General features: G+C 48.4%; 1 protein-coding gene across 1 annotated transcript; it reads right to left on the bottom strand.

Annotated features, from left to right (window-relative positions):
- Positions 1 to 6,299: 6,299 nt before the first annotated feature.
- LOC146754775 (zinc finger CCCH domain-containing protein 11A-like) lies at positions 6,300 to 8,774 on the bottom strand. Its single transcript, XM_085526770.1, has 3 exons — positions 8,626 to 8,774; positions 7,958 to 8,031; positions 6,300 to 7,330 (listed from the first exon to the last, which is right to left on the bottom strand). Exons 1-3 carry the CDS (start codon positions 8,648 to 8,650, stop codon positions 7,112 to 7,114), a joined length of 318 nt encoding a protein of 105 aa, XP_085382896.1. The 5' UTR covers positions 8,651 to 8,774; the 3' UTR covers positions 6,300 to 7,111.
- Between the last annotated feature and the right edge of the window lie 2,176 nt (positions 8,775 to 10,950).

Raw genomic sequence — 10,950 nt, 5'->3', positions numbered from 1 at the left:
TAGTTCAGTCATTGGTCTTCAGTCGTGGTGGGTCGTCAGGCGTTGTTCTGTTAATGGTGACCACGATGACAATTTCCAATGGTAGCACCAACTTATTTATATGTCCAAAGTGGTCAAGTCAGCTCTCTTTGGAGTGACAGCTCGAATCCAAAGTAGTTGAGTCAGCACTCCTTGGAATGGAAGCTTCTGGCTCTGGGATCTTAGCAGAAATTCCTTTGTTCCCATCTTCTGAGCCTTGCCAGCAGATAAGAGGGAGCAGGGATACCCATCCGCATCCTGTTTTTCACAGGGCACGATGGCTTCATTACCCAGATTTCCCACACCAAGCTGGAGCTATTTAGTCCCAGGCCAGATCTTCTGCTCATAAACAGTCCTGAGCACTCTTCTGGAGGCAAACAGCTCTGAAGGAAGGTGCTTTCAAATATTCAAATACCCAAAAAGTGATATTGATTGTCACACGGTAGCACCCATTACTTGCCACTTCAATAAATCATTGAGAGTCTTCTCACAAGAAACACCTCAGGAAGCAAGCTTGGAGCCAGAAAACAAGGAAGGACTCTCACAGCCATGACCCCCAGCCCTGTTCATGCTGTGGGGCATAGAGCAGCTTTGAGCACCAGGAAGGGGAACCCTGGGAGAAAGCGGGGACCCCAATGCTGCCCTGGCACTGGGCAGAGGTGGGGGACAGCGCTGCCCTCATCACTCACTGGGCGCCGTGTTGTAGCCTTTCTCCTTCTTCCCTGCAGACAGAGAGATGCATCAGCACAGGTTCACATCACAGCCAGGCTGAGGGCTCCTGAGGGAGCCTCAAATCCCCCCAAAGCCCCCACTGTCCTCCTACACCCCTCCACTTTTACCTGCATGGCGTCTGTAGATGATGAATCCAACGCCAGCCATGATGGCAATGGCCACAACGGCGACAACCACCCCCACCACGTTGGGCACCAGGCTGGACTGTGACTGCTCTGGGGGAAGGCAGGGCTGTCAGCAGGGGAAGGGGCAGCCCAGAGCCCCCCAGCCCCACATCCCCTCACTCACCCCATGAGTAGAGGCTGGGTTGGGGCAGGCTGGCATGCTCCATGCAGCACTGGTACTTGTCCCCGTGCGGGGCACGTACCTCCGACCGGAGCTGTTGTAGTGCACGAAGATTTTGCCATCCACGTACCCCACTTCAAAGAACCAGGGCTGCTCGGGGCCGGAATCCATCATCCCTATTTCAAAGTACCGCATGGAGTGGAGCTCTGCGGGGTCGGAGCGCGGCGACCCCCCTTTTTTATTAATTAGCAAGCTACTGCCTATAGAATAACAACACTACTTATATTAATAACATAACCATTATAACTCAATCAAGACCTCGATTGACAATACTATAGAAGTGAAAAAAGAGACAAGTCAAACACAGCATAACAACATTACTGTTAAACCTACTAAAAAGAACAAACACGTTTGCTCTGCAACCTAAGTTTCTGCAACCTGGAAATAAATCCATGAGGGTCCCATTGTGTTCACATGTAACTAGTTAGGAAAAGTCTTCAACTTTCATATACTCTGATATATTGATTTTTAATGGCCACTAACATTTGTGCAACAAATGCTTTTAGGATGCTCATAACCATGCCTTTGAGCTAATAATTGATAATTGAACTTTATGAAGTTGCATGTCAGATAGAACCAGTTTTAGAGGACAAATGTGCTGGAGTATCACTAGGGGCATTATTACTTATTGACCCTTGAGAAACAGCAAACCGTGTTGGTGGTGGTTGCGACAGGCGGTGCCGGCAGGGCCTTCCCTGCTTCAAAGTGCACCTTTCCTCTCTCACCCATCACAGATTCTCTCCTGCATTCAGGGTCTGAAGGATTTCTTCCAGTTGTACACCATATCCGCATGGCCAGTGCGTGATACAGAGCCCAAGTGGAACAGCTGCCTGGAAAACAGAATAAACTATCAAATTTAGTTCTATTAGTATGCACTTTTGTCTCAAGTGATGCATGGTCATATTTTTAAAATCCCAATTAGTTGGGTGTAAGAGACGTATCCATTCTACAATACAGGGTCATCCCTTTGCCTGGGATTCCTTTCCAGGTTTTGTCTTTGCAAATTAAGAAAAGCTAATTAATAGGCTAATAACATCATGAGTGAGCAGTACTAACATACTAAAAGAGCTATTCCCATAGATTACAGCACTGATTACATCAAATCCTTTCTTTAACACACATTTGATCTATGGATAATGCCTAAAATTCTAATTCTTGAGACTGCATTGGTAACACTGAAAATCACACACTATGTCAAACCATTACTAATATTATTTATAACACCGCAAGTTACAAAGCAATTCCACTACGAAAGAAACACACAAACACAGTTACTATAAAGGCTGGATGCTATTTTCTGCCTTGAGATGAGACCAACAACGTATTCTGGTGGTGTTAGTAACAACCGCACAAGATTAGAAGTGTCTAGTGTCATATGAGTATCCTCAGTGAAAATCCATTGAATGATTTGCTTAGAAGCTTCAGATCGTATCCCATAGTCAGTCACAGTCTTACCAGCCTGCTGTAACAATTTCCAATGATGCACTTCCCACCGAGCAGCTCCCTGCTGATCGTCTATCAGCGGGCAAGCGAGCTGAAACACAGCTTGACACGGTCCCTCCAATATCATGTCTCTAATGACTCCAGACCAACGCAAAGGTGGAGGATCGCTACGTGTGGGGGGGAATCGCATAGACAGGGGCTGTAAAGACATCGGTGAAACGCTCGAAGAGACTGATGCCTCCTTCGTACGCAGTTCTAAGTCCTGCAGCTCCTCAGTTAATGTTTTATTATGTTCCTCCAACGCTTTCTCATTCCCACCATTATCCGAGTCGCTTTCACTCTCAGGAGCTTCTTGCTGCTCTGCACACCCCTCAGCCCCCCCCCACCGCACCTTCCTCACCAGCCAAAACCGGATCTGCCAGAGACATTGAAGAGGTCGAGGACGGGGGATTATTCGGGGCTTCTGCGGCAGCCCTGACTTGTGAGGCTGATGAGCAAACGGAGTACGAAACTCCTGGTAACAGGGAGTCAAGTTCTGACCTTGACTGAGCACTAGGTCCGGATAGAGCTTGTACCACAGCATCAGCAATCTCCCACTCGGCTTGCATATTCTTCAGTGTATTTATTTTGTATTCCTTATTTTTGGAGATAACAAAGTCCCACATATGGTCGACTATTTCTCGCCATTCGGCTACAGTGAACATCAGTGCCACCTCCTGAAGGTGTCCATTCATATGAGCCCATTTTACCAGCTCGGATATGCATTTAGGAGATACCTGCTCCCCTCTCTTAGAGAGAATACATTTCCTCCACAGCTTCCCACAACATTGTGGCTTGCAGAGAACGGGATGGTACCCCGATGAGAGGTGAGTGCCACCCCCCTCCCCAGTTCTTTATTGCCCCCACCTCATTATTTGTGGTTCCTATCCCTTTATTTTGTTCTCTCCCCCATATTTGTGCCCTCACTCTGTGTTTATTTTGCTCACCCCCCCTCCGCCCCCGCAATTTTTTCAAACCAGCTTCGTCTGCACCAGCAAGCACCTGCAGGACCCTGAAGCTGGTGGGGGACGTGGGGACCCCCCTGAGAGGGGAGAGCGCGACAGCCGCTTGGACTGGGAGCAGAAGCCGGAGCCTGAGGAGCGGGGGAGGCGAGAGCAGGATGGGCAGAGGGGCAGGGGGCGTGGGCAAAGCTGTGGGTGAGTCAGTGATGTATGGGTGCATCTGTTGTGGGGTGGTGCTGAATGGGGTGGAAGCTGTGCTGACCTCACCCCCCCACAGCTGTGCCTTTGTCACCTACAAGAAGATGGAATCAGCTGACCAGGCTCTGGGGATCCCTGGGTGAGCTGGGGGGCACTGGGGGGGCACAGGGACGGTGTGGGGGTGCCAGCAGTGCTGAGTCCCTGCCCCCATCCTGTGCCCCAACAGCCGTAAAGAACAGTGCCAAGGGCTCACACCGCGACAAGCGGACGCAGGTGGTGTACAATGAGGACCTCTTCGGGGGGCAATAAAGGTTTAGTGCACACAGCAATGGTGTGGCAGGGTGACAATGGGACAGCGGGAGAACGGGGATGGGGGAACTGTGGGACACGGGGAGCTGCAATGGGGGAGGCTGAGTGGTGACCAGCTGCACACACACCTGTAACTGAACTGCCAGCCTCACCTGGCTGTGGTGCTGAGCATGCTGGGCTGCCTGGCCCTTCTCTCAGCAGCACTGTGTCCTCCCTCCCAGCCCCCACAATTCCACTGATACAGTTATGTCTGTTAGAGAGATTCACACTGCATGGAATGTGCCACGGCCAATAGCAACTGAAGGGTTCAGAACCAAATAAGTGAGAGGAGGCAGTGCTGGAGCTCATCTCTTCCATGGAGCTCATAACAGCAGCACAGCAGTAACTCTGGTGGCAGCAGCACCAGGATGTTGTTGGAGCAGCACTCCTGGCTCCCCTCCTGCTCCCTCCAAGAGCTGCAGGCAGACGTACAGCACTGCTGTCCTGTGCCAGGTTTATTTAAAAACACAGCTGAGAGCCGCTGGCACAAACAGAGGAGCCTGACTACGTTCATACAATATCTTAAATAGAAGGCAAATACAAAAGGAAAGGATAAAATATTTACAGTAACAATGGCAGACACGACATGGGCACAGTCCCACCCAGAGGCAGCAGAAAACCACTCAATACCCTGCTGAAGCACAGAGTCACCACGGCGTCCTCCAGGAGGGCCAGGGCTGCACTGTGCCAACAGCAGGGCTGGGATGGCTGCACTCTGAACTGAGAAAAGCGAAGCGCACACGTGTTGGCTTCCAGAAATCATCAGCACAGCATCAAGCTCTGCCAGCAAACAGCACTGGAAATCCAGCAAAAGGGAAAGGAGGGAATAACGCAGCAGTGGCGTGCAGCTCCCGCTTCTCACACTGCTGCTGCATCACTGCTGATAACTGGAAGGCAGGGAGCACCCCCCATCATTGGTGGCACATTTGGTCCAAAACACCAGAATAATTCTGCTCCCTCCCACCCCCACATCGTCATTAAGTTGCCTTAAAGGATTCAAGTCAAAAACAAAAGCATACACCAACAAAACTCAAGAGCTGGCAGAACTCCAGGCTAGACATGGGGACTGCCCGAGAAATGGGAGCACCGAAGAAGCTTCCAGCTGCACCCAACGCTGAGCATGGCCAAGGGAGGGGGAAGGAAGGAGCTTGAGGTTGAAGCCTTCAGAGCGTCACTGAATCAGGAGATCAATTGCCAGGCACTGCAGCACACAGATGGACGTCCTTCTGGGCTGTCACAGAACTGCTTTGTCCTCTTCCTGCTGAAAGGAGCCAACCAGGATCAGGGAATGGATGCACAGGACCTCAACTCTGACCAGCAGGAAAACTCTGGACAATGGAATGCAGTCTGCCAATCTTTTACCAGTTCAGCTGTGCTTTAAGACTCATTGTGAAGCCTTTTAAAATATTTATTTTTTTATATATATATATACTATAAGACTACTCAGATATACTATCAATCATCTCAGAAAGTTCAAGATGGAGTTCATCCACGTCCTTCTCCAGCTCCAAGTCATATTGTCCTTCCATTTCCTCTAAGAATTCTGAGATGAACTTTTCGAGGTCATCTTCTTCTACAGCCTTGGTGAGCAGGCTGACCTCCGGCAGGGCTGGAGCAGCAGTCTGGGAAGAAGGAAGACAAAGTCAATGATTGCTCAGGAGATCCTTCCTCTGCAGCACTTCTCCTTCAGCACTGCTGAGCCTTAACCCAACATGGGGCCAAGGGGCTCCTGAAGGACGTTAACAGTAAGCCTGACCAGGACAGCACTGACACTTCCTCCCCTCCTTACCAAAGCTGCTATTTTAGCTTTTTTAGCTGGAGGCTCCTCTTCTTCAGTGCTTCTCTGAGGATTCCCAGGTGCCACAGCAGAAGGAGAGATCTCAGCAGCCTTCCGCTTCCTTGCTCTCTTTATGGGGCTGCTGGCTTTGCCATCCCAAGGCTTCTCACACAGGTTGCACTTGGCTTCCAGTTCCCCTGCTAAGATTTCTGAGATGAACTTTTCAAAGTCATCTTCTTCTACAGCCTTGGTGAGCAGGCTGACCTCAGGCAGGGCTGGAGCAGCAGTCTGGAAAGAAGGAAGACAAAGTCAATGATTGCTCAGGAGATCCTTCCTCTGCAGCGCTTCTCCTTCAGCACTGCTGAGCCTTAACCCAACACGGGGGCCAAGGGGCTCCTGAAGGACCTTATCAGTAAGCCTGACCAGGGCAGCACTCATGCTTCCTCCCCTCCTTACCAAAGCTGCTATTTTAGCTTTTTTAGCTGGAGGCTCCTCTTCTTCAGTGCTTCTCTGACGATTCACAGCTGCCACAGCAGAAGGAGAGATCTCAGCAGCCTTCCGCTTCCTTGCTCTCTTTATGGGGCTGCTGGCTTTGCCATCCCAAGGCTTCTCACACACGTTGCCCTTGGCTACAGGAAGAAGAGAGAGCTGGTACAATTGTGCCTTGAGAGGAGTCCAGGTTGTCCTGTCATTCCCACAGCTCTTCTCCACAGTTAAATACATCTGGCCAGCAAAATTACAGTGCTCTTTCCACAAATCTCAGCAATATCTTCCACAGTAAGTGCTGCATACCAACAGTCCGACCAAAGGAACAAAGAAACTGCACAGCTACACCATATTATAACCCAGACAAGGGAAACAGCCATACAGCAGGAGAAAGCAATACATGGTCCCTCTAGAGAAAGGAAAAAGCAGGAGCTACAGACAAGAGTGTGCAACCAGATGCTGTGCAAGCCACAACAGACCCACAAAATACATCCAGGGGTTTATCACACAGGTAAGTCTGCAGCTCAGTGCCACTGTCTGTCCCTCGTTCTCAAGCTGAAGTCTGGCTGGAAGGAACACAAGTGAACTAAGAAAATAAGCATTTCCCTTTCTAGCACTAAGCAAAGGCACGCACCCACCATGAGCACTCAGGTCCCTTTACTTCCGAGGACCACCTCACACTCAACACTCATTCATAGTTCTCTGCTCCTGAGGTTGGGCTGATGGTTTCCCTGGCAATGCTGTTGCCCACCGTGCTGAGATTTCACTTAGGCCTTTGCAAGCTGATAAGCTGACCATGAAGGGTGGATTCAGGACTGCTAAGCTCTGCACTTTTACCTTTGACTGTTTCTTCAGCAGCAGCCAGCACAGCAGCCACTTCCTTCTTCAGCTTCTTTGGTTGTCTCAGCTGCAGCTTCTCCTTTATTGCCCCCTCAAGGCTCTTTGCTTGAGCTCTAGAATCTGGTGTACTCTGATCCCAGGGCTAAAAAGAAATAAAGTAAGTGCAAAATCAGAACAAACACCAGGGGGAGTGTATGAAGGAAATCAGATTGGAGATATTGCAAAAACGGCTGCACCTGGAACAGTACATTCCTGTCACTTGGGTCACTGACCCTTTCATAAATGCCTGCATATAACAAGATCCATGCTTTGCTGTGAAAACACTGTTTCAAATGTGTGCAATTAACAAAGCAAGCTCGTTTAAATCAGCGCAGTACTGGAGTTGTTACCTACCACATTCTATCTGAGCAACAGAAAGTCATTCCTGTTCCCCTACACAACATCCACCCACAGTCTGATTTCATTGAACACGAAGCCGTCGTGGCCTTTTTGTATCCAGTGCCCCCCACGTTAACCTCACAAGTTGTACCTGGTGCCAGCAGGGTTACTGCCTCACTGCCAGATACAATCAGATCAATTCTGAGTTTGAGGAGTGCAAAGCTGACTGGGAAAGCCATTGAAAGTATCAGGATTGTGAAACATGGCTGCAGCTCTTCACCAAAGGCAGGAAGGTAGGAATGCACTCATGATGGTGGCACATGGTGAGCAGTGAGACATGAGAACATGTGAAGAAATTGTGTCACTGTGTCCATCTTCAGAAGGGACTCACCTCTGCGGGTGCAGAGACAGCTTTGGGAGCAGCCCTGCTCCATCCCACAGTCTTTTTCTCTTCTCTTCCAGGTGCTTTGAAACAAGGAAAAAGAAAATCACTTGGTCAACGGCAAGCATAGAAAGAAACCTGAGTGCAGGTGTTTCCTCCATGTGCTTATTTCCTCACATTCAATAACAAAGCACAGACAGAGGCAGCATCACGCAGTCCATACAGTATCCAAGCTGTTCCCTCCTTCACATGCTGTCTCATCACAAAGCCTTTCACCTCCCCAATGAATAACTCACCCCCCTGACCTTTCTGACAGAGGTTGGCCCCCATGTTGAGGAGTCAATCCATGCTTTTCAAATACATTTACATATCAAACTAAGCAACACACGCCAAAGATGAAGGCAACCTTGGCATCAACACACAGAACATGCCACACCAAAAATATGGCAGAAAAAAAAATGTACAAGAGAAACTGAACTACAAAACCTCACAGCGAATGAATTTTCCAGAATGAAGCAGGCAGACACCACGGATTCAATGGAAAAACACATGGATGGACATCCTGGCGCTTCCTGCCTTTGCATGTTGTAAGAAACAGCCCAGGCAATTCTAAGCAAACTCCATTTGCTTTACAGGGGAAGCACTTTGGCAGAGTAGACAGTGAAAGACCTCCTTACCTGCTGGCTTTGCGACCTGCTGCATCCGCAGGGCTTTCTCCTGCTTGATTTCTTCCAAGGTTTTAATATGAATTTCTTCCAATCTCTTGATTTTACGCCGTGGCTCTTCCAGTTTCACGTTACCCGGCCCAGGTGGAGGGATAATTCTCTTGTTCTTGCATTTACCCTCAGCTCTCTTCTCAGTAAGAAGCTCTTCTACTTTTTGCTTCTCTCCCTCCAGTCCTTTGTGTTTCCTTTCAGCCAGGGCTTCCGAGTAGGTTTTAATGTGAACTGCAGGGGAAGGCCTCACCCCGGAGCTGGGATCCTCCACCTTACAGCACCCTTCTGCCTGGGGGGCAGCTGGGGTTTCTCCTCGCTGATTCGCTCTTTCAAGACGGATCTCTTCCAGAGTCTTGACATGGATCTCCCCTGCTGGCTTGGCACCGTTCTCTGCCATCATCAAGAAAGGAGAAGTGTAATGATTAAATGAGAGTCCAACGAGAGCTTAAGTTTCCAGATTTGTCATAATATTACAGTATATACGTGTTCCCAACAACAACTCTCCTGAGAAAGAACAAGCAGAAAGCCTAGAGAATCTGTGCAGCAAACACCGATGACCATTTACCTCTCCTTGGTGCTCTGTCAATCTTGATCTTCTTCCCCAGCCTTTCTGCAAGGCTGCGTTTCAGCGGAAGGCCACTGACATCAGCTACAGAGAGAAAACAACAACATTCCTAAGATAATTCCTTTGGAGAAAGATTTTTACAAGTCAACCACAAACTTTGGTTTCTCCAAGTGTATGTTCTCAAATTCACCTTCCAGCTGCTACACTTGTGTGCCACTTGGAGTCATCACAGACCCACGACACACTTTCCTCCTTCCTGCTTCAGCAGTGCCATCCCATTTACGTGGAGGCAGCCAAACAGCAGCTCAGAAGCAGCCCTTACCTACAGAGTATTCCTGTTTTGCAGGATTATCAGCAATATTCAATCGAATCACAGGCACCTCCCCTAAAACAAAGAAAAACAAAGTGCTTATTTGACAGAAACCAAAAGAATTACTGTCTTGTGAGCCCATTTCCCACCCAAAACAAAGACACCACTTTGACAGCCCTGACAGAAAATAATATTGCAACTGTAATGCACTCAGGGTAAGTCCCAATTGTAATTTATCCATTCCACTTAGGAGCTACCAAATGGAAACAAAGGTACTCATCATTACCCTGCTTTGCAGACAGCGTCACAGTTCTGACCAGTGTCCGCACATTCTCCTTCTTCGGCACAGGAACAGTTTGAGATTGGAGCAGATGAGCAGGAGCTCCTGAAGGCCCTTCTGATCCAAGTGAACAAACAGACAGTGTTTACAACAAGAAAAAGAAAAGCCACTGCCAACAACAAAAACAAACCTGACAGAACCGTCACAAAGACCAAAGCGCATTTGTTACTCACTACTGTCCAATGTGCAACAACCACTGCACGGCTCTATTCCCCAACACAGTGCCAGCTATCTGAGTATTATCAGAAGGATAACAAAGTAGGGCATATGAACTCACCACTTTGTTGTTTGCTTTTATCCTTTTGTTTCTTCAGTCTGATTTCTTCAAGTGTTTTTATTCCAAAATTCAGACTGTCATCTGGGAACACAGAGCAGTGAATGAGACTGAAGGACAGAGGCACACGCTGAGGACCACAGCTCTGCAAACTGCCTCCTGCTCAGAAGCATGCAGAACAAACCCTGTCAGCTCTCCCCACAGCTAAGAGCACCATGGACCTGATGTCTGTCTGCTGCCCTCCTTTCATCCTTCTGGATATTAAAAGTAGGCTTTAGCCCTTACTTTATCCCATCCACATGACATTAGATTCCTCTATCAGCAAATGTGGCTTTCACCACTGGTTGAAAAGATGCACATACAGGCACTTAAACTCCATGCTGTGGCCTCGTCGTGCTCTAATGCTCTAAACAAAGGAGTTTACCTTCCTAATCTGAAAGGCACATGAAGTTACGAGGTAGGAACAAGATCATGGAAATAGCCGAGTCCATTCAGCAACCCTATGTTCTGTTGTGTTTGTACAATAAATTGCTTTGGAGTTAATTGGCAAGTGCTTCTGATTAATCCTGGAATACCTTGTTTTCTATCAGCATTAGATTTCCTGATGGAAATGATCCGCGATCCATGATGGTTTTCTTTAGCTGGTTGCTGGACAGGTGTTTTTATTTCTTCTCCCGTCTTAGAAAGCTGGTCTGTACAAGGAAAGAAAAAATCAGTCTCTTCAGTTACGCGGTAGGAATTCAATCAGATTTCTCACATTTATGTAGCTCATACAATGACACTTCAGCCCACAGTTA

This window comes from Coturnix japonica, chromosome 38 (genome assembly GCF_054131305.1).
Source record: "Coturnix japonica strain WE chromosome 38, WE-NBRP24, whole genome shotgun sequence".
Taxonomy (NCBI): domain Eukaryota; kingdom Metazoa; phylum Chordata; class Aves; order Galliformes; family Phasianidae; genus Coturnix; species Coturnix japonica.
This window is presented reverse-complemented; position numbering and strand designations above follow the sequence as displayed.

What these genes read in the sequence shown, in the direction of transcription:
- LOC146754775 (XM_085526770.1), bottom strand. Translation starts at nt 8,650, where the DNA reads ATGCAGCAGGTCGCAAAGCCAGCAG. An exon ending in GCAGGTCGCAAAGCCAGCAG is followed by an intron (nt 8,032 to 8,625) that starts GTAAGGAGGTCT and finishes CTTGTTTCAAAG; the next exon opens with CACCTGGAAGAGAAGAGAAA. An exon ending in CTGTCTCTGCACCCGCAGAG is followed by an intron (nt 7,331 to 7,957) that starts GTGAGTCCCTTC and finishes ATTTCTTTTTAG; the next exon opens with CCCTGGGATCAGAGTACACC.